Source organism: Coregonus clupeaformis, chromosome 24 (assembly GCF_020615455.1).
Source record: "Coregonus clupeaformis isolate EN_2021a chromosome 24, ASM2061545v1, whole genome shotgun sequence".
NCBI lineage: Eukaryota > Metazoa > Chordata > Actinopteri > Salmoniformes > Salmonidae > Coregonus > Coregonus clupeaformis.
Genome location: NC_059215.1, coordinates 59,832,100 through 59,856,204, shown reverse-complemented (window position 1 = coordinate 59,856,204; position 24,105 = coordinate 59,832,100). Strand labels below are relative to the sequence as shown.

Here is a 24,105-nt window from a genome sequence, read left to right as displayed (position 1 = left end):
TCCATTCTCCAATCATTCACAGTAAGGTTATTATATTGTCTCACAATTAGGATAGGATATTTAACCTGAAAACCAAAATTATAAATACAATTTATTTATACATATAAAGGTAATTTCCCACTAAATTTCAAAATAAAAAATAGACTACCAATACTTATATATTATCTAGTGATGCCATATATTTACTTTTTACCTTCATTTTAGCAAACTGTGATCTTCTTGTCCTTGATGGAGGTGCGTGTGGTATGGAGGTCATAGAGCCGACCCAGGGTGGTGGGTTAGGGACGTAAGTCATCAGACCTGGCTGAAACGATGGATGTGTCAAGGAGTTCAGGGAATCAAACTGTGCAGAAGAATGCGTTAAGGTAGGTCTGGGGGTTCTCTGCCTTGAAGGGTTTGAAACAGAGGGAATGGAGGGGGGCCTGGGTGGGTTTGAGTAGTGAGAAAATAGTGTCTGGGTACTGAGTGTGGGCTGGGCAAAGGCCGGTCCTGTTGGGGAAGGAGATCTGAACCTTGCATTGTTGGGCAGCACAGGGGTGGCTTGTGAGTGTAGCATGACTGGAATAGGTTGCCAGTTTATGTCGTGGTGGCTCTGGTTTTGGACAACGTTAGGTGGTGGAACATAGGTCCCAGGCCTGGATCCTTCCCTGTACTGAATAAGGTACTCTGGGTACACCTGGTGCTTCCTGACCACCACAAATACAGAGGGGTTGTAGATATCATCCACACAGCTGTCATAGGAGATGGTGGGACTTCCGTCGTTTGAGGGGGGGGGGGGCGGAGGTAGCTGGAGTGTCCTTGCATGTAATTTCCCACCAGCACACGACAAACAAACATGGACCTGACTCCTGACTGGCTGGTGTAGCTGTGGGAGAACTTGGCATCCTTGGACAAGTAGCTTCCTGGAGAGAGAGGTTAGAATTAGAACAGTCACAGTGACTGTGAGACATTACAAAGACATTTGTTTTGTAAACTTTTCCACAATGTAACATGAAAGAGCATAGCACAAAATATCTTGTCCAATGCCATTTCCACGTAAAAGAACAACTTCTAATATAAATTAAAAAATCTATTAGATATCACATGAAATGCAGAATTTATCTTGCCCATACAGCATTCCTTGTGTTCCACCAATCCTCCAGTCTATGTTCTGCAGGCATATAGCATCCACGTGTTTAGAGTCTGTTCCATGGAAGAGCTGCTTCTCATTCTCCTTCCCTGTGTTTGATTTTCTCATTACATCTCCTTGCCTTGGGAAAGGAACAGATTCATTTGTCAGTATCTTCATTGGCATGTCACCTCATAGCGTTTGAAAGTGTCTGCTCTTTTGCTACTAGAATCTAAGGACCAGTTACCATTAACATGTTATATCTGTTTGCATATGTTATGTTGTAATTGCTTTGATTAACGCAGACAATATGAACATATTTCTTGGGTAGATTACATTTATTTTGGCAAGAGGAGTTTGGATTCTTACCACGAAAAGACCTCCCACAGGATCTGATTATGCACCCTCTCAATACTCTTCACACTGAAGCAAGTCATAGTTTGATGGAAAAGATCCAGAATATTCTAGTGCTCTGCTGAGGAACTCTGCAGAGCAACCCTCTAGAGAGAATTCATTTGGAAAAAACACCTAATTTTACCAATGCGAACGCAATAGATTTATAATGCACTGCCTATACATTTCTGACCAGATGGAAGATCTTATGAGTTAAAAAAGTAAACAATTATTATGAACCTTGAATCCAGTTTCAGGTACTGAAGATTTATCCCAGTGACTGGGTAAATCTTTGGATTTCAGCAGGCAGTTACCAGAATCAATTTAGCTGCTGATGAGTAGAGAAAGTTAGACAGCATTATAAGAAAGTAAAATCAGTACAGTATAATCTCATCCACCAGGCAGCTCTCTCTACAAACTTATATCCAATAGCAGTTGAGCACGGGGACCGAGGTTAGTGTAGGCTACTCTACAAGGTCTCTTACCAACGTGGGTTGTCACTAGCATCATTTGTATCCCTGATTGCCTGGATGTTGCGGTAGGTGGACAACATGGATGCCACCAGTTCATTAGGTACTCCCCTCTGCTGCAGGGTGTTGAGCGGGTGGGGCTCGTAGAAGTCGTGAGACCTGCCACAGTCCACGTCCGCAGCACAGGTTCCTGTAATGTAGCGCTCAACAGCCTGCAGCAGAGGGTCTTCTGCAGCTCTCCTTGTCAGGACAGTAGCCATACTCTCCACTACCTTTGTTGTATGTGAAGCAAACCTGGAGATAAATACAGACCACTCCTGATAAGGGCTTGATAAGGACATTGGATAAGTGCAAACTCTGTTTAAGTGCATCAGTCCCAATTCAAATACATTATTTTTTACTTGCTACAGATATCTGCATGCTCAGTTTAGTACACATAGTGTCTCATAGCTAAGGGTCTGAATACTTACTTAAATAAGGTATTTCTGTTTTTTATTTGTAATAAAATGGCAAACATTTCTAAAAAATAGTTTTTGCTTTGTCATTATGGTGTATTGTGTGTAGATTGATGAGGGGGAAAAAATATATAATACATTTTAGAATAAAGCTGTAACATAACAAAATGTGGAAAAAGTAAAGGGGTCTAAATACTTTCCGAATGCACTGTATATAGGCCTATGAGGCACATACTGGGGGTATAAGGGCGTTGTCATTCTGCAACAGTAATGTACACAGCTCCTTCCTGTCCAGTTCCTCCAGGTGATGCTCTCTCAGGACTCAGATGTTGTGCTCTGATGTCAGCTCATGGCAGAGACGGCATCCTTGTCTGCAAATCACAAGAAGAGCGAGAGTAGATTTCATATTTAGCTCTTTAAAACTTTTTGTTTTTCTTAAAATGTCATATCTACAAACTGCCACGAACCTGTAGCTATTGACATTTATACTGAAGTGCATTCCCTATGTCACATTCTGTAAGACCACATGAATTTAGAAAATTGAAGAAATAAAATAGTAGAATTAATAGAAGTAATATGATGGGTAAATAACTGCACGTTTGAGATTCAGAGACGGTTCGTAGGCCAGAGTAAAAACAAACAGTAAAGTAAAAAATGTTTACCTCTCATTGGATGGACATGTTCCATACAGGTAGAACTTGCACAGGTGTAAATTGCTGCAGCCACATCCATTAGCTCTGCATAACCTCATCTTTGTCTGGGCAACTATCTGTTTGTTTCCCTTTGAGACAGGACTGGTAAACATCTCCTGATTCCCTAAAACACTTTCCAGGTCATCTTCTATCGTGCTAATGTTGGCACGCAATTCTCCCATCTCAAATGATCCATTATGGGCACAGAGGACCTTGTAGATCAGAGCTGTTGTATCCATGTCAGTCACCGTAGTAGAACACCGGACTGTTGGCCCTCGCAAATGCATGAACTCTACATATGGTCAAAGCTGAAGTAGACCTTTGCTCTCCATTACCTACAAAACAGGTGACCAGCATGCGACAAAACCATTTCTGACTAAATGAAACTTACAGTATATGTAACCACTCCCCTGTTATGAAGGTATCCAAGTATAACAAACAGGCAATAGATCACACTAATGACAGTATACACCCTTTTAAATACGTCACATTGAACCTTCATTTCCGGCACAATAAGCCTGTTGGACACACAGGAGCCATTGATTCAGTTTAATGTCAATAAAGATTATATTTGTCCAAATAAATAACGTTTCTGACATTAGGCTGTTTGAAAATCTCTTAGAAACAAGTAAGCTAGTCCAAAAAACATACACAATCAATGATTTTATGAGTTTTTCAGTTTAAAACATGTATTTCATGTATTACATGTTTCACGTATGGACTGTGTCAGCAGACCTGAATAGGAAACATCATCATCAAATTCATCTTTTTGCAATATTACAAACTTCGGGTTTGTTGTGAACAGCTTTACTGTTGTTGAGCCCTTACAGGTAAAGATACACAGCTATACATCTTTAATATGCAAATGCACTTATCATTCATCATTTTAATACATTTTCTTTCTTAATATATATCTATTTTTTTATGAAGTTCGCGATCAAAACTTTCCATTAACTTACTGCTCAATCCTGACAAAGCCAAGTTATTGGAGAAGGCACTTATTTTTTTCTTTAGTGTCCCTCCTTTGAGCTGTTGGAAGACTGTACAGTGACTCAGGAGGAGATCTAGTGATGCTTGTTGTGGTAGATAGTGGACGACAGAAGGCACCTGTCGAGGGAGAGAACACTCGAGATGGGTTGCTTGCTGAGGGGGAGAGTGTGCTAGAAGAATTGCTTGACGTGGAGGGAGTTTGTGTGTAAGTGGGGGAGTATGAGGAGTCAGAAAGGGTGTGATAAGGTGTGCTCAATGAGGATGAACGGGATAGTGGGTGAGAGGTACTGCTGGCTGAGGGAGTGGGAGTAGTGGTCGTTGAGAGGGTGTGAGGCCGAGATAGGGTGCCAGTTGGAAGGAAAAGTGTGCGAGAGGGGGTGCTGGCTGAGGGAGTGAGTATAGGAGAGGGGGTGCTGGCTGGGGTAGTGAATGTAGGAGAGGGGGTACTGGCTGGGGTAGGAAATGTATAAGAGGGGGTCCTGGCTGGGGTAGTGAGCGTACGAGAGGGGGTACTGGCTGGGGTAGGAAATGTATAAGAGGGGGTCCTGGCTGGGGTAGTGAGCGTACGAGAGGGGGTACTGGCTGGGGTAGTGAATGTAGGAGAGGGGGTACTGGCTGGGGTAGGAAATGTATAAGAGGGGGTCCTGGCTGGGGTAGTGAGCGTACGAGAGGGGGTACTGGCTGGGGTAGTGAGTGTAGGAGAGGGGGTACTGGCTTGGGTAATGAGTGTATAAGAGGGGGTGCTGGCTCGGCAAGCGAGTCTACAAGAGGCTGTGCTGGCTGGGGGAGCGAGTCTATGAGAGGCTGTGCTGGCTGTGGTAGTGAATGTATAAGAGGGGGTACTGGCTGGGGTAGTGAGTGTAGGAGAGTGGGTACTGGCTGGGGTAGTGAGATTATAAGAGGGGGTACTGGCTGGGGTAGGAAATGTATAAGAGGGGGTACTGGCTGGGATAGTGATCGTACGAGAGGGGGTACTGGCTGGGGTAGTGAGTGTAGAAGAAGGGGTACTGGCTGGGGTAGTGAGTGAGGGAGAGGGGGTACAGGCTGGGGTAATGAGTGTATAAGAGGGGGTGCTGGCTCGGGGAGCGAGTCTACGAGAGGCTGTGCTGGCTGGGGTAGTGAATGTATAAGAAGGGGTACTGGCTGGGGTAGTGAGTGTATAAGAGGGGGTACTGGCTGGGGTAGTGAATGTATAAGAGTGGGTACTGGCTGGGATAGTGAGCGTACGAGAGGGGTTACTGGCTGGGGTAGTGAGTGTAGAAGAAGGGGTACTGGCTGGGGTAGTGAGTGAGGGAGAGGGGGTACAGGCTGGGGTAATGAGTGTATAAGAGGGGGTGTTGGCTCGGGGAGCGAGTCTACGAGAGGCTGTGCTGGCTGGGGTAGTGAATGTATAAGAAGGGGTACTGGCTGGGGTAGTGAGTGTATAAGAGGGGGTACTGGCTGGGGTAGTGTGCGTACGAGAGGGGGTGCTGGCTGGGATAGTGAGCGTACGAGAGGGGGTACTGGCTGGAGTAGTGAGTGTAGAAGAAGGGGTACTGGCTGGGGTAGTGAGTGAGGGAGAGGTGGTACAGGCTGGGGTAATGAGTGTATAAGAGGGGGTGCTGGCTCGGGGAGCGAGTCTACGAGAGGCTGTGCTGGCTGGGGTAGTGAATGTATAAGAAGGGGTACTGGCTGGGGTAGTGAGTGTATAAGAGGGGGTACTGGCTGGGGTAGTGAGCGTACGAGAGGGGGTACTGGCTGTGGTAGTGAGCATACAAGAGGGGGTGCTGGCTGGGGTAGGGAGTGTATAAAAGGGGCTACTGGCTGGGGTAGTGAGCGTACGAGAGGGGGTACTGGCTGGGGTAGCGAGCGTAAGAGAAGGGGTGCTGGCTGGGGTAGTGAGTGTGTGAGAGAGGTTTGCAAATGAGGGAGTGAAATCTGGGCCTAGGGTGGTATCCACCAATTGAGAACTTGGGTCTGGCATTATGAGGACTGGAGATTGACTGGATATGAATGGGGATTGGGCAGGTTTTGGGAGAGATTGATGGACTAAACGCAAAGTGGGATGATAATTGGTTGTATTTGAGGAAGTGGTGGCTGCAGTTTTAGATGGATTCAAAGTGGATGGAACTCTCTTTGATGGGGTAGCAGCAGCTGTGGCTTGAATCCGGTTGGATGTTGGGGTTAAGGAAGTGGATTGGATAGAGACAGTCTTGGGTGGAGCTGGAGCCGAAGAGGACCAGTGCATGACGCCATCATCGTATTTGATTAGGAACTCGGGGTACACCTGGTGCCTTTCAAACACTACATATATGGATGGGTTCAGGACATTGTCCACACAGCTGTCATAGAGAGTCGGGCTTCCCTCGCCTTTTGGAGGGGGACGACGGAGGTCCGAGTTCCCCCGTGTGTAGTCACCAACAAGCACCCGACAAGCAAACATGGACCTCACACCTGAGTGGCTGGTGTAGCTGTGTGAGTATTTGGCATCCCTGGCAAAGTAACTCCCTAAAACAAACAGAGAAGATCATCAGTAAAACAAAATGACAGACTATAATGAGATCATAACTGCTTCTAAAATCTGACTACACTTCTGACAATTGGTTAACATGAGGTACCTTCGCCATACACAGTTCCGTTGGTTCCACACAGCCTCCAGTCGAAGTTATCTCTGCAAATGGCTTCTACGTGTTTTGGATCCGTTCCGTGGAAGAGATGTAGCTCCTTGCTGTTTTTACCGCCATTGTTTTTCTTCATTAAATCTCTTTTCCTGAGAAATGACCATTAGCTGCTGTTAAGAATGCTATTTTCGGATGGTTATTCCCTATTGGAATTTGCCTCTAGGTACCATATGTAAGGCCAGAGGTCAACTTAAACAGCTCTCAGTAACTGGTATCTGGGCCCCTGAGCCATAGAATCGGCCATGAGGGTCTTTAAGCGATTAAGACGTTTCAAATGTATAGTCTATTCAACCCCAAGGTCTCCGCATTTATTTAATGCTTTGGCACCTGGCACGGAAGGGTGAAACAGCGAACAGATAAAGCAAGAGTATTTAGGTCAGCCCTCCCCTCTTGAGGGGGAGAGATTTGCTGCGGACCTCTTACAGGAACGTGTCTGTCTTTCCATATGCATATGTGTGTCTATGTCTCTCTTTGTCTAATAAACCTTTAAATATAGGAGCTGTTCACCTTATATTTTGTATCTAGCATTTCTACACACCTTGACCAGGTTTTCAATTCCTAACACTGCTTACCTATAATCGCATTCAAGCCAGGGTTTACTTAGCATTTTGGAAGTAACATGCTAGGATTGTGAGTGAGAGTTGATGTAAACATACCACTGGAAGACTTCCCAGAGGTCCCTGTTTTGGACCCTCTCGATGCTGGTGATTTGGAAGCCCCTCATGGTCTTGTTGAAAAGTTCCTGGACCTTCTGATAGTCCCTGTCAGAACTCAGAAGAGTGACTGTCTGCAGGAGGGGAAAAGAAAATGGTTCTCACAGCTGAAACCAAATGAAAGGCAATGTTAAACAGTAGACTTCCCTGCAAGCCAGAGCAGTAGAATCCCATGTAAACACGTCACCTTGTATCCAATGTCAGGTATGGCAGATTTGTCCCAAAATCCAGGAACAGCTCTGAAATTCTGAGAGGGGTTGCGTGGTCCATTTCTCCTGAAATGACATATGAAAAATAACCTTCATATACAACACCAAGAAAAAACCAGCTCAATTGAAAAGCTCTATTAGTTCTCAACTTAAATATACAAGTCATACTCAACTAAATAAATCCCTCTATTGTTTGAGATACAAAACAACATTTTATGGTCTATCCTAAATAGTTATGATTATAAGTAATCTATTAGGTAAATATAGAAATGATGTAATAAAATAAATGGTTCGATACAGAACATAGTACCCATCCTCAGTCCATTCCCATCCATATATTACCTGCTTCTGGCAGCTTGTGCGTCCACAGTTGAAACAAAGACAGGACGTCGTCTCACCATCCTTATAGTGCCATATGTTGTGTTTTTTTGCGTCAAATCTGTAATTACAAGAATAACTATTTGAACAAGCATCCTTACAGCTACTGTTCCACATCGCTAATATCTAGGCTACCTGCGGCTGATTTTAGTAATGGAATTGGAGGGGTGTATAAGAGTAGCCTTTTTGACCCTAACTGTAACTTGTGCTAAGCACTTATAACTAAAATATATTATTGTTATTACAGTAGGTTGCACATGAGAGCTGTTTTCAAGAGTTTGAGATGTGTTACCTCTGAAACTCAGCTCATAAGACTGCTGGCCTGCAGTGAACTTCACCACAGCACTTTGATCCTCCTGGTACCTTTTCTCAAGGTCTTCACTGGTGATGGATGACAATCTGTGCATCTCTTTCTGTGATTTATAGAAAAGAAATAACAGTTTACTCTCTCCAACACCAAATTTGTTGGTCCTTGTAACTCATCAGCCTGTTTGAGTGTTTCACACTACTTACGATGGATGCGTACTGGACCCATTGGCTGTACTCGTCCTCCCAGAACCACGCCCACTCTGTGGTGAGTACGTATGTGGGCTGGGTCACAGAGGAAACTGTGGAGAGACGGTGAACTTCACTGAATCCACGGGTCATGGAGTCGAAACGCACACGGTCAGATCCATCACTGTGATGAAATAAGAGAATGTCAATGGTTAAATAAATTGGTATATTGTACCTTATTCACAGTTTGACATACTTTGTCTAGTTAAAAGGTAGACTCAGCCAAATGACGTTGCCACGAGCAGCACCGCAGATATTGAGATGCAAGACAGTCACACACAGCACTATATCTGCGCATGTGCATGGGTTCGCTTCACGCTGTTACAGCGTGGTAGCCATGGGACCAAAACAGCGGGAAGTTGAGTCTTGCGCTTCAACGCTCTTAGTTATTGCGGAAATTGACCCACTATGCTGTTCACTTTGTGCATCTACGTCATATCGCTGAGTCTATCTTCAAATATGACATAACAACATACTGTACCTGTGTATCTTAGAAGGGTCACAGAAGTCTCTCTCGATCGCTTCATTTTCTGGCAGAGCTGACCAAGTCTGTCCATCCTTCACTTCCCACTTGTAGGGCATGTTAAAGTGGACTCTCCAGCATTTCTCTGAAAGTCATATGTTTGCAGTAAGATGTGATATGTTGCTGAGTATCATTGTTGCACCTGGGTGCCAGCCTGATTTGTCCCTGAATTGTGGTTTCACAGGGTTTGTATTGTGTATCTACTGACAACCTTGAAAGTTATAACCTCATATCCAGCCGGCTGCCATAGCTTCTGCCTGAGTAAAAATGTGGCAAAGCCATTGCAGGTGTTCTGCCAAAGCAAACATGGGAAAGCTATCCTCCAGACCCTCTGCCACACACAATATCTCCCTCGTTAAATGTACCTCCTTGTTTGCAGTCCCCCTTGACAAAGAACAGGCAGATCTCATTCCTCACTGTAAATAAACAAACAAACATTTAGTTACATGAAATCAAAGTTGGCAACAGGGTTGGGGTCAATACCATTTCAATTCATAAAGTAAACCAAATATCAATTCCACATTTTCCTCACTAGCTAGGTTTCCATCTGAACTATATGCACATTTTCCCCACCAGAGATGCGTTGCCATCAAATTGACTTGTTGCGGATAAAAGGCTGTGCGTGATGACATAGTGCATATAAAGATTATGTACCGAATGAAAAATGTTGCGTTATATAGCGAATGTGCCCACTCTGGTATTGGCACGTGCGCTCTAGCCAACAGCTGGCAGATACAGTGCGGGTACATGTAGCCTACATGATGAGATTATTACGGACAAAAGAGCAAGATTTTTTATTTGTCAAACGGCAGCCAAGCATTGATGATTATGTCACCAGAATAAGACCCGGTTTTTATTGGAAAGGAGCGTCAAGCGCATCACCTTGCACTTTCACCACCATGTGAAGTTCATCATAATTTATTTCATCTGTAGCCTAATAATGTCACGAATACAGCCTAGGCTGCCCCTCCTCCTTGCTCGGGCAGGCTTCGGCGTTCGCCGTCACCGGAGTACTAGCTGCCACCGATCGATGTTTCTGTGTTACACTAGTCTTGTCTTTATTATTCACACCTGTTACCCATTATGCTTATTTGTTTCCCTATAATTACCTCTGTTTTCCCTTCTGAGTTTGTGCGTGATTGTCCGTTGTCTTACGTCGTTTGGTGAGCTGTTGTTCTGCTCTTCCCTGCGTGGAGGGTTTGTTATGGTTTACTTTTGTTTGAGTAAATCCATTCATTTCTCAGTTCTGTGTCCTGCGCCTGATTCCGTTTCACCACTTCACCCAGACCTTGACAAATAAACTGCATGCTTTCTCAGGTTGTAGTAGGAGGACTACACAACATGTTATCCTGTGACTCCAAGTTTACTTCAATATTATGGTTATTATATCAATATTTGTTAATAAAAGCATTTCCACCGCCATTTCTCGCATAATACATTTTACTGACCCCCAACAAATCCCACCTTGTCTAACGAATTTTGTTTTGTCGACATTTGGAAAGTTCACCAATACATTTTCTGTTTCAGGCCTGTAATTACATTTTCTATCCAACATGTACTTTATTCGCATAAATAGGTTGGATGGAAACCTGGTTATTGAAAAGTATTGAAGATAATTGGAATTTCAGTGTACTTCCTGAATTGATTGGTCTGGAATTGAAAAGGAATTGACCCCAACCCTGGCTGGCAAGCAAGTCCATAGAGAAATACTTCCAAGTAAGGGTTTGAAGGTAACTATGACTGTTCTGAAACATTATTCCCCACTGAACACAACCCTGTTGTTTACTCCTGCAGCCATCTACCTGTATCTCTCTGAGGACAGCTCTGGGGCCTGTTGATGGAACCAGCACCGCCGGCACCTTCACTTTTCATGGCCTGGATGTTCTGGTAGGTGGACAACATGGACGCCATTAGATCGTTAGGCACTCCCCTTTGCTGCAGGGTCCTCCGTGGGTGGGGCTCAAAGAAGTCATGACACCTGTTGCAGTCGGCTCCCGAGGAGCAGGTTCCTCTGATGTACCTGTCGCACACGTGAAGTCTCCCGCACCCCTCCTGATCCGGGCACTTGCCATAAGGCCCGGTGCCTTTGTTATAAGAGTTGCATACCTGAAAGAGTGAGTGACAAGGCTTTTAAAATACTTGTTTACCATACTATTCGGATCTATATGCAAGAAAGCCTGAGATGAACACACAGAGCTGTTGGGTAAATCCATTTGAATTCAATCACTTTTTGACAGAACCCCTATTGATTTGAACGAAACCTTGCCCATTGTAGAAGTGCTACACTTCTTGGACCTAAATGCCAAAACATTCAAGAGATTAAAAACAAAAAACGGTTTTAAGTGAGGATAAAACAGCCTAATTCATACTCTTAGAGGAGGCGCTGACACAGTATCTCAGATAGATACATCCTGTCTGCATTCCTAATTTCTGTAACTGTTAGCTTACCTGCATAATATTGACATAAGCTCTTGTGCTTCAAACATGGTCCTGTTTTATCAATTGTTGTGCTGATCAATGGACAGTTCATTACCTCTGTCAAAATAATATGTAGCTTAAAGTTGTTTGTTGTATTTCTTTTTGCTATAAATATGGTGATGCAACAATAAAACACATTTACAACAGGCCTATATCTAAAAACATTTCAAGAACTTTGAAAGTTTCTTCAAGTGCAGTCGCAAAAATCATCAAGCGCTTTGATGAAACTGGCTCTCATGAGGACCACCACAGGAAAGGAAGACCCAGTTATCTCTGCTGCAGAGGATACGTTCATTAGAGTTAACTGCACCTCAGATTGCAGCCCAAATAAATGCTTCACAGAGTTCAAGTAACAGACACATCTCAACATCAACTGTTCAGAGGAGACTCTGTGAATCAGGCATTCATGGTCGAATTGCTGCAAAGAAACCACTACTAAAGGACACCAATAATAAGAAGAGACTTGCTTGGGCCAAGAAACACGAGCAATGGACATTAGACCAGTGGAAATCTGTCCTTTGGTCTGATGAGTCCAAATTTCAGATGTTTGGTTCCAACCGCCGTGTCTTTGTGAGATGCAGAGTAGGTGAACGGATGATATCTGCATGTGTGGTTCCCACCGTGAAGCATGGAGGAGGAGGTGTGATGGTGCTTTGCTGGTGACACTGTCTGTGATTTATTTAGAATTCAAGGCACACTTAACCAGCATGGCTACCACAGCATTCTGCAGCAATACACCATCCCATCTGGTTTGCGCTTATTGGGACTATAATTTGTTTTTCAACAGGACAATGACCCAAAACACACCTCCAGGCTGTGTAAGGGCTATTTGACCAAGAAGGAGAGTGATGGAGTGCTGCATCAGATGACCTTGCCTCCACAATCACTCGACCTCAACCCAATTGAGATAGTTTGGGATGAGTTGGACCACAGAGTGAAGGTAAAGCAGCCAACAAGTGCTCAGCATATGTGGGAACAGATGAGAGCTGATTTGGAGGTAGTCATCTGAATGTTCCCCAGGACAACGGTGGTCTACTCTGACATCACACAGTGGAGGAGTTGGAAGTTCCAGTGGGAGGAGGACATCAACAAGCGCATAGAGATGGCCCGGCACTCTGTTAACCAGCTGGTGTTTGCATTTCTCTGTGACAGGCGCATGCCCACAATCCGCTACTCTGCCATAAAGCACTGTGTCCCTGGCAGTACCTTAGGGATGGCATGCATCTCACTGATGAGGGCAACAATCTCTTCCTTGAGAGTCTGAGCGTTGGGCCCGTATCCACAAAGCATCTCCGGGTAGACAATTGGTCATAAGCGCTGAGAATAGACACATTTTACTCCTACTCTTATGGGTAAAAATAGAAGCTATGCAAGAAGCCTCTTTAGTCGTAAGAGTCACACCTAGTTGACAGATATTTAGGACACCTCATGAGCTGTCCTAACCAGTTAAGAGTTACCAGCAGGTGTCTTGATTATAGAAAAAGGTAGCGAGTCAGTGGTTCCTGCATCATAGACATGCAATTCCTTTGGAGTTGAAAGAATGTTTTGATATTTCTATATGATCAATCCATAAATATTCTAGACCTACAGGCAACAGTTTTGTTGATAACGAAATCTGAAAATACTCTGGATACATTCAGTAACATGATAAGAATATTCCAGGAAAATGTGGGGTAGGTGCAACATAAGACAAAAAAATTACAACGGTTTGAGTGAGGACTAACTGGTGTCTCCAAGTGGCCACACACCTCTCCAAAGTGTGCACAGTTCCTAAGTGATTTCAATGCACTTTATGACTCAAAGAAGGTACTTTATTTTAGCTCTCCTAGCTGTGCCGTTGAGGAACTAGAGCAAGCACACTGGTAGTTGTTTTGTTTGGAACACAAGCCTGCGTCCCTGCCATCACACAATTACTGTTGTTGTTAACGTAATCCATAAATCGCAATCTGGGCCAAGTGGGCCCAGATTGTCTCCTGTCTCCTGAGTGGCGCAGTGGTCTAAGGCGCCGCATCGCAGTGCTAACTGTGCCACTAGAGATCCTGGTTCGAATCCAGGCTCTGTCGCAGCCGGCCGCGACCGGGAGACTCATGGGCGGCGCACAATTGGCCCAGCGTTGTCCAGGGTAGGGGAGGGAATGGCCGGCACGGATGTAGCTCAGTTGATAGAGCATGGCGTTTGCAATGCCAGGGTTGTGGGTTCGATTCCAACGGGGGGCCAGTATAATAAATAAATAAATAAAAAATAATATGTATTCACTAACTGTAAGTCGCTCTGGATAAGAGCGTCTGCTAAATGACTAAAATGTAAATTTGAAAGCTTGTTCTATTGCCAACAAGCTAAGTTATAAAATATGATATTACAGTGTCAGACTTTCACAATGCAATTCAGAGAAACATATTGTAATTTTGGTGCACATAGAAAGGAGTCATGAGTACATTCAGGTGTGTGTGCAGCGGCAAATGTTCTTCACAGTAGACAAACATAGGCTAATTCTGTTCAGGGTATGATGCCATGTCATATCGTAACTGTACATCAAACATAGTGATCATAAACGTTGACACTGTATATGATATGAGTTTTATGATATGGAAATGTGAAGTGCACATTTGGACTCACAGGTGTTTGGCTTACTTGTATGACATCAAAGCAGTATTTATTATAATCCTCAACATCTCATATTTCAAAATATTGTACATTTACAGCATTTCCCTCACTCAGTCAACAAAACATTTACAAAAGTTGCCCAATTACCGGCAGCGCATGGTGCTCAAGTTGAGAACGTCTGTCAGTCAAAACCCATACAGCGCTGTGAAGCAAAGAGCCTGAGGTCTGACGACATGTATAGCATCTTACTGTACCACCACTGCGTTCCAATTTAGGCATGCCCAAATCTGCCATTTTCAACCTGTATACGGGTACGAGTGTAAAGGGTTAACATTTTAACGACTATTATCTAAAACAACAAACTCAACAAAAAAATCATATTCGCATATGTTGTAGCTTAGACCTATTTTACATAATCTAAAGTTATGTTGTGCCCACCATCGGTTGAGACACAACATGCTCTAGCATACAGGATGGGTGTCATGTTTTGGCTGATAAATGTACTAAAATGGGAATACAATTGAAATGTCTACTTTCAAAATGGTGCCAGAAAGATTGTTGGAGGTGCACATATTAGAGAATGTTGACTTGAATGGGAAAATCTGTTGTTTTAAATTATACTGTCAATCCTCCATTGGAAACCTATTGAATTCATAGAAAAAATAGACCATAGAATAGACAACTAGCCATTTAAGTTGACATCCGACGGTGTGTGGACCTGCGGTCATCTTTGTGGTTGAATAAAGAGAAAACAATACCATTAAAAAAGCCATAAATGTATAATTCTTGTGCAATTTATATCTATAGGCTTTATTGAGGGTTTTTTTCTTTCATTATTTTAGGCTATCTGGCATTAATGCGTAAACCTAACATGCTGACCAGACCACCCGCGCTGCGTGCGTGCGTGAGCATTTTAAAATAAATGTTCACATACATGTTATTCAATAATTTCATCCAAACTGCTCGTGGGCCTCTGCGTAGCCAGGTGCTAAAATAGAACTTGGCTCTATTATAGATACTTGACGCCCTGCAAGTCCCATCTCTCCCATCTACTAAATGTTTTTTATGTGGGTGATTGAAAGATGAACGAGGTCCACACTCCAGTCCAATTCGTGGCGATAATGCACCTTCAAGTTGGTTGCCAACCACCATATAAAATCCAAAGAAGAACGAACGAGGAGAGATTAATCAAAGAAAACTAAGTTTCCCCTTTTATCTGTGGATTAATTGTCGGAGTAGAGAACACACGATTTTGTGTGACTCAAAATAGATCAAAATTCTACAAAGATCCAGCAAAAAAAAGGACCATATGCATTTCAGGTAAAATAACAACCCATGTTTATCTCCCAGGTAGTGGCCAGAGGGAAGCCACTCCTCACCATCCCTACGGTGAAGCATGGTGGTGACAGTATCATGCTGTGGGGATGTTTTTCAGCGGCAGGGACTGGGAGACTAGTCAGGATCGAGGGAAAGATGAACAGGGAGATCCTTAATGAAAACCTGCTCAAGAGCGCTCAGGACCTCAGACTGGGGTAAAATTTTAACTTCCAACAGGACAACATGCTGTTGCTAGCTAAATGTCATGAATGTTTCATATGTGTTTCAACCTGTATTTTAACCTGTGTGTCATGAACATGTCTGGTGGGGATAGACAAAAATCAACATGTGCATGTGCGGAGCCAGTTTGGTCATCATGTAAGCCACCTGGTCTCAGAGCATTTCATATTAAATCTGTACGCAAATCCGAGACACTCCATTTATATAGTATGATATATTACGTTTGTTATGGTATGTAGTAATTTTTGGATGTCCATCATCCATTTCGTATGATATGTTACGAATTGCAATTCGTACATACAGTGCATTCAGATTCCTTGAGTTTTTCCACATTTTGTTACTTTACAGCCTTACTCTAAAATTGATTAAATTGTTTTTCCCCCTCATCAATCTACACACAATACCCCATAATGACAAAGCAAAAACCAGGTTTCTAGACATTTTAGCAAATTTATTTAAAAAATTAAACTGAAATATCACATTTACATAAGTATTCAGACTCTTTACTCAGTAATAATATAATAAAAGCAGTACTTTGTTGAAGCACATTTGGCAGCGATTACAGCCTCGAGTCTTCTTGGGTATGACGCTTCAAGCTTGGCACACCTGTATTTGGGGAGTTTCTCCCATTCTTCTCTGTCACGCCCTGGCTCTGGGGACTCTAGTATGTTGAGCCAGGGTGTGAGTTTTCATTTGTTTATGTTCTAGTTGTTGTATATCTATGTTGGCCAGGGTGGCTCCCAATCAGAGACGGCTGTAGCTCGTTGTCTCTGATTGGGAGTCATACTTAGGTAGCCGTTAGGCATTCATTATTTGTGGTTTCTTGTTCCGTGTTCGGTCATTGATACCGTGGACTTCACGAGTCGTTTCTTGTTTTGTATCATGTTTAAACTTTAACTAATTAAAGTATGTTTGTTCATCACGCTGCGCCTTGGTCCTCCTCCTTAGACGATCGTGACAGAAGAAACCACCTCGACTGGATCAAGCAGCGTGACGAGGAGAGAGGATGGACTTGGGAGGAGATGGGTGCGAGTCTGGCAAGAGGGATGGAGGCCTTGGCCACGGGTAGGAGTGAAGCCCATACATTTTTTAGGGGGGGGCTTACGCCGTGGACGACGGGGCAGCAGGAGGCCGCCAGGTTACGGGAGTCACTGGTCACCAGGGGGAAGGAGGATGTAGAGGCACGGCGAGAGGTACTGGCGTGTGTTGCCAGTCCGGGCCGGCCTGTTCCTGATCCCCACGTAGGGCCAGTGGTGTGTGTTCCCAGTACGGTCCGGCCTGTTCCTGCCACTCGCACCAAGTCAGTGGTGCGCTTCGTCAGCCCGGCACGGCCCGTTCCTGCTCCCCGCACCAAGTCAGTGGTGCGCTTCGTCAGCCCGGTCCGGCCCGCTCCTGCTCCCCGCACCAAGTCAGTGGTGCGCTTCGTCAGCCCGGCACGGCCCGTTCCTGCTCCCCGCACCAAGTCAGTGGTGCGCTGCGTCAGCCCGGCACGGCCCGTTCCTGCTCCCCGCACCAAGTCAGTTGTGCGCCCGTCAGCCCGGTCCGGCCCGCTCCTGCTCCCCGCACCAAGTCAGTGGTGCGCGTCGTCAGCCCGGCTCGGCCCGTTCCTGCTCCCCGCACCAAGTCAGTGGTGCGCTTCGTCAGCCCTGTCCGGCCCGTTCCTGCTCTCCGCACCAAGTCTGTGGTGCGCGTCGCCAGCCCAGTCCGGCCCATTCCTGCTCCCCGCACCAAGTCAGTGGTGCGTTTCGTCAGCCCTGTCTGGCCGTGTTCCTGCTCCCCCGCACCAAGTCAGTGGTGCGCGTCGTCAGCCCGGCACGGCCCGTTCCTGCTCCCCGCACCAAGTCAGTGGTGCGCCCGTCAGCCCGGTCCGGCCCGCTCCTGCTCCCCGCACCAAGTCAGTGGTGCGTTTCGCCAGCCCGGCTCGGCCGCTCCTGCTCCCCACACCAAGCCAGTGGTGTGCGTCGCCAGTCCGGCACGGCCCGTGCCTGTTCCACTGGTGGCGGGTCCGGCACCGGTCAGGTGCTGCGTCACGCCGGAGCTAGAGCAATCCGCTCCACCAGTGTTTAGTTCAGCTCTGGTCAGCAGGGCCAGACCGGACCAGGGGTACTTTGGGGGGTTAGAGAAGGAGTGGGGGTCATGTCCGAGCCGGATCCGCCGCCGAGGCGGAGTGCCCACCCGGTCCCTCCCTGTTGTAGTTTGGTTGGCGCGGTCGGAGTCCGCGCGCTTTAGGGGGGTACTGTCACGCCCTGGCTCTGGGGACTCTAGTATGTTGAGCCAGGGTGTGAGTTTTCATTTGTTTATGTTCTAGTTGTTGTATATCTATGTTGGCCAGGGTGGCTCCCAATCAGAGACGGCTGTAGCTCGTTGTCTCTGATTGGGAGTCATACTTAGGTAGCCGTTAGGCATTCATTATTTGTGGTTTCTTGTTCGGTCATTGATACCATGGACTTCACGAGTCGTTTCTTGTTTTGTATCATGTTTAAACTTTAACTAATTAAAGTATGTTTGTTCATCACGCTGCGCCTTGGTCTACTCCTTACCTCGATCGTGACATTCTCTGCAGATCCTCTCAAGCTCTGTCAGGTTGGATGGGGAGCGTCGCTGCACAGCTATTCTCAGGTCTCTCCAGAGATGTTAGATCGGGTTAAAGTCCGGGCTCTGGCTGGGCCACGCAAGGCCATTCAGAGACTTGTCCCAAAGCCACTCATGCGTTGTCTTGGCTCTGTGCTTAGGGTCGTTGTCCTGTTGGAAGTTAAAACGTTGCCCCAGTCTGAGGTCCTGAGCGCTCTTGAGCAGGTTTTCATTAAGGATCTCTCTGTACTTTGCCCTGTTCATCTTTCCCTCGATCCTGACTAGTCTCCCAGTCCCTGCCGCTGAAAAACATCCCCACAGCATGATACTGCCACCACCATGCTTCACCGTAGGGATGGTGCCAGGTTTCCTCCAGATGCGACGCTTGGCATTCAGGCCAAATAGTTCAATCTTGGTTTCATCAGACCAGAGAATCTTGTTTCTCATGGTCAGAGTCTTTTAGTTGCCTTTTGGCAAACTCCATGCGGGCTGTCATGTGCCTTTTACTGAGGAGTGGCTTCCCTCTGGCCACTCTACCATAAAGACCTGATTGGTTGAGTGCTGCAGAGATGGTTGGCTTTCTGAAAGTTTCTCCCATCTCCACAGAGGAACTCTGGAGCTCTGTCAGAGTGACCATTGGGTTCTTGGTCCCCTCCCTGACCAAGGCCCTTCTCCTCCGACTGCTCAGTTTGGCCAGGTGGCCAGCTCTAGGAAGAGTCTTGGTGGTTCCAAACTTCTTCCATTTAAGAATGATGGAGGCCATTGTGTTCTTGGTGACCTTCAATGCTGCAGAAATGTTTTGGTACCCTTTCCCAGATCTGTGCCTCGACACAATCCTGTCTCGGAGCTCTACGGACAATTCCTTCGACCTCATGGCTTGGTTTTTGCTCTGACATGCACTGTCAACTGTTGGACCTTATATAGACAGGTGTGTGCCTTTCCAAATCATGTCCAATCAATTGAATTTACCACAGGTGGACTCCAATCAAGTTGTAGAAACATCTCAAGGATGATCAATAGAAACGGGATGCACCTGAGCTCATTTTCGAGTCTCATAGTAAAGGGTCTAAATACTTATGTAAATGAGGTATTTTTGTTTTTGCTTTGTCATTATGGGGTATTGTGTTTAGATTATTTAATCCATTTTAGAATAAGGCTGTAACGTAACAAAATGTGGAAAAAGCCAACGGGTCTGAATACTTTCCGAATGCACAATATGTTACGAATTTGTAATAGGTATGGTACCTTATGTTACAAATTCCAATATGTTGTGGCTTGCTGGCTAACGTTAGCTAGGCTAGGGGTTAAGGTTAGGAGTTAGGTTAAAGGGTTAAGCTTAGAGGAAGGGTTATCTAACATGCTAAATAGTTGCAAAGTTGCTATAAAAGTAGTAAGTAGTTGCAAAGTTTCTATTTAGCTCAAATGCTTAAGTTTTCCCTGATGAGATTCGAACACAACCTTTATATACCCACTCATCCACCCCGACCAACCACCCTCCTTTCGTTTTTTGCCTTAAGTAACCTTCTCTCTTAAGTAACCATACCAAACATAACATATCATACTATGGTGCGGGTGAACAAACAGCTGACCCTCGTACCACCAGTCTGCAGTGGTGGAAAAAGTACCCAATTGTCATACTTGAGTAAAAGTAAAGATACCTTAACAGAAAATGACTCAAGTAAAAGTGACCCAGTAAAATACTACTTGAGTAAAAGTCTAAAAGTATTTGGTTTAAAATATACTTAAGTATCAAAAGTAAATTTAATTGCATAAATATACTTAAGTATCAAAAGTAAAAGTACAAGTATAAATCATTTCAAATTGCTTATATTAAGCAAACCAGATGGCACAATTTTCTTGTTTTTTTAATTTACAGCTAGACACCAATGCACATCCAATCCATCCAACACGTATACTTTAATGACTGTAGGCCTATAGTTGACTCTATTGGTTAGAAGCATTCGATTTTGCAATGGCATAGGCCTACATTATTTTGGATTTGTGTGCCCATGACATCTGTTTTCACTGCGAAACATAATGAAATGTTATATAGGCATAGTTACACTTACAGTGCATTTTCCAAGATCTCCAAGATCCATGATTCGTACAGGGTTTGTTCAATGTTGTAATTAAATTGTTAAGTGCTTAATAATGACAAATAACACTGTCATAAATGTCATTAATGTAAGGAAAGAAAGGTCATGTTTTATGTCACACGATCTGTGAAGACTCCAAGCATTCAACTCATGAATTATGGTCAACTCATGAACTAGGGTGTAAACATGTTTTGATTAAACTCATAGGCCTATTATATTGAATGCAGGCTACCTGTTCTGCGTGTGTTCATGTGTGTAAAATTGCCTCGGCTGACAGGGTAGGCTACCGGCAGTTGTGTAGGCCTAGTGGAGGGTAAACGCAAAGTAAACGCTGTTTACCCACCTTTTTCAGAAAAATGCATTGAAAGTATAGTGAGCATTACTTTTTTCACCGTGACCGGCAATCAGAGTTTACCCACCTTTTTTTTACCACTACATCACTGGCTACCGGTAGGCCTATTTGAAGTTCATGGTAATACACATTGTAGCCTAGTCTAGTAAAGTTGACCGTGTGTGTTAGGGTGACCATCCCGTTTTTCCCGGGACAGTTTGAGCCCCATTTCAGGTGTCCCGACTTTTCAGGCTATAAAAAATGTACATTTGTCAGCAAGACACAATTAGTGTAGGTCTAATCAATGGCAATCCCTGAATGTCCTTAGGAACACTTTTTGGTGTTTTGTAACAGATGTCTATTTCCATTCATCAAATGGCACCAGTATACATGAAGTTTGAATGCCGGAATTATTTTGGAGTGGACAAACATGCACAGGTAGCCTACTTTTCAAGTCCAAAAGATCACTTTCTGACCACTTCTTCCATGGGCAAACATATGGAAAGTTTTATTTACATAAAAAGGGATGCTGTCAAAAAGTGATTGAATTCAAATGGATTTCAAATGTGCAGAGAACACCTCTTCATCCGTCACACACACACACACACACACACAGGGCAGGCTCTATCCTTTTGGGGGTTCTAAGTGAGATCTGTTCGGTATTTGGCCATGATTACTACAAGTTTAGATAGCTCAGCTATTTAGGTCAGTCACTGACAGTCACTCAATTAGTAATGTCAGCTAACCATTTTAGATTGGTAAATTAGTCTATCCAGCTATCATAGCTGGATAGACTAATTTACCAATCTAAAATGGTTAGCTGACATTACTAATTGAGTGACTGTCAGTGACTGACCTAATAAGAGAAAAATTGCTGATACACAAACAAATGTCGAACTTGCGTATTACACTATTCTAACTCTCAACAATAAGTTGAGACCCGATAGATTCCCCCGCCCCCCCCTTGCTTATGCCTAGAGCCAACCCTGCACACACACAGACACACACATTCTACTGATCCACATCAGCAGGAAGAGGAAAACGTTTGGCTCTTACCGGTGGAAGGAGGGAGTTGTCATTTTGTAATAATAGCTGCCGGAGTTCCTGTCTACTCAGCGTCTCAAGTTTATGCTCTCTCAAAACTATGGAGTTATGTTCGGAATGCAGGTCATGGCCAAAGCGGCATGTCCGTCTGCAGTCAAAGTAACAATAAACAGGTCAATAAACATACAAAGCACAATTCAGTTTGCTGAATTAATTCAACATCTAAACCCCATAGAATTTTTCAACACTGATGCAGTTTCAAGTTTTGGGCTATTTCAGCCCAAAACTTGAAACTGCATCAGTGTTGAAAAATTCGTTTAGATGTAATAATAATAAACAGTTGCAATGATACATTTAATGTGTAGGCACACAGTCTAACATTGGGCGAGTTCGTTTTGCATGGCTTGGTGCCCCGGATGAGCGGAGTTTACACCGGCCCATGCAAAACAAACGTTCCTACTTTAAGACTTCTCTGGTCCTATGGCTGCGTTTAGACAGGCAGCCCAATTCAGGTCTTTTTTCACTAATTGGTCCTCTGACAAATCACATCAGCTCTAAATAAGATCTGACGTGAAAGATCTGATGTGATTGGCCAAAATACCAATTATTGTAGTCCCGTGTAGCTCAGTTGGTAGCGCATGGCGTTTGCAACGCCAGGGTTGTGGGTTCGTTTCCACGGGGGACCAGTATTTAAAAAAAAATGTATGCACTAACTGTAAGTCGCTCTGGATAAGAGTGTCTGCTAAATGACTAAAATGTAAATAAGTTCAGAATTGGGCTGCCTGTCTAAACGCAGCCTGTTTAGCCTACATTTTTTTTACATTTACATTTTAGTCATTTAGCAGACGCTCTTATCCAGAGCGACTTACAGTTAGTGAGTGCATACATACTTTTTTTATTTTATATTATATTTTATATTTTTCATACCGCCATGGGAATCGAACCCACAACCCTGGCGTTGCAAACGCCATGCTCTACCAACTGAGCTACATCCCTGCCGGCCATTCCCTCCCCTACCCTGGACGACGCTGGGCCAATTGTGCGCCGCCCCATGGGTCTCCCGGTCACGGCCTGGATTCGAACCAGGATCTCTAGTGGCACAGCCTTAGACCACTGCGCCACTCGGGAGTACATCATGAGTGGCGCAGTGGTCTAAGGCACTGCATCGCAGTGTTAACTGTGCCACTAGAGATCCTGGTTCGAATCCAGGCTCTTTCGCCGCCGGCCGCGACCGGGAGACTCATGGGCGGCGCACAATTGGCCCAGCGTCGTCCAGGGTAGGGGAGGGAATGGCCGGCAGGGATGTAGCTCAGTTGATAGAGCATGGCGTTTGCAACGCCAGGGTTGTGGGTTCGATTCCCACGGGGGCCAGTATAAAAAAAATATGTATTCACTAACTGTAAGTCGCTCTGGATAAGAGCGTCTACTAAAATGTAAAATATATACAACATATTTTATGCTTACCTCCCCCTACTATTCTTGCAGTCCCCAAACAAATAAAATTTACACAGGTGTAAATCATTGCAGCCATCACATTGCTGAGCTTTGCAGCGTCTAACTTTCGTTTTCGCAAAAATGCGTTTGTTTCCATTGCACTCCGCTATAGAAAATACATCGTTTTCAACAAGTTTATCAAGAGCGCAGATCATATCTGCCCCACAACCAATATCTGCCAGATCTGCATAGTCCAATGTTCCCTGATGATCGCAAATTATTTTTAATAACAATTGCTGAGCCATCTCGCAATGATTTGCGCGACTGTTGTCCCTGGTTTACAGCAAAGACAGTATAGTATGAAGACAATCTAAAACTGCTTCTCCAATAGAAATCCCCGATCACACTTGTAGGCAATGTCATGACGACGTTGGCTAGTAAAGCGCATGCGTAGAAATACGTTATCGGGTCTAACGGTCGTCTGGCGCCTAACTGCGCATGTGCGGCCAGTCAAATCAAAGGCGTTCCTTCGATATAAAGTAGTTTTTTACGAAAATGAAAACGTGTCAGTTTGTCACTTTCACGAGGTTGGAGTTATAACATCTTCAACTACTTAAGACATTTGCTTGAATCTAGGTTGTATCTTTAGATTTCGAGAAAATTAACAACTCAGGAATAATTTTTCACTTCTCTGATTGACTTCTCAAATCCCAAACCCCGGCGTGGTCTGTTTGGTCTGTTTCGCAAGCGTTCCCGGATATTGCTGTGGCTGTGGCTCCACCCTTCCTCCTTTTGAAAAACGAACCTTAGGGAAAAGGACAATGCAAAGACAGTAAGTACAGTA

At 44.6% G+C, this 24,105-nt stretch overlaps 1 protein-coding gene and 1 long non-coding RNA gene across 2 annotated transcripts; both read right to left on the bottom strand.

The window, feature by feature from the left end:
- Window positions 1-2,176: 2,176 nt before the first annotated feature.
- On the bottom strand, window positions 2,177-3,172 carry LOC121579017. The gene is made up of 3 exons (XR_006002847.2): window positions 3,089-3,172; window positions 2,662-2,797; window positions 2,177-2,265 (listed from the first exon to the last, which is right to left on the bottom strand). It is a non-coding gene; the product is annotated as an uncharacterized LOC121579017 (long non-coding RNA).
- A 4,218-nt stretch (window positions 3,173-7,390) lies between these two features.
- LOC121579021 (protein mono-ADP-ribosyltransferase PARP12-like) lies at window positions 7,391-23,989 on the bottom strand. The gene is made up of 10 exons (XM_045206941.1): window positions 23,292-23,989; window positions 21,840-21,975; window positions 10,949-11,252; window positions 9,512-9,562; window positions 9,105-9,231; window positions 8,582-8,747; window positions 8,361-8,481; window positions 8,033-8,129; window positions 7,669-7,756; window positions 7,391-7,555 (listed from the first exon to the last, which is right to left on the bottom strand). Exons 1-10 carry the CDS (start codon window positions 23,564-23,566, stop codon window positions 7,391-7,393), a joined length of 1,530 nt encoding a protein of 509 aa, XP_045062876.1. The 5' UTR covers window positions 23,567-23,989.
- Between the last annotated feature and the right edge of the window lie 116 nt (window positions 23,990-24,105).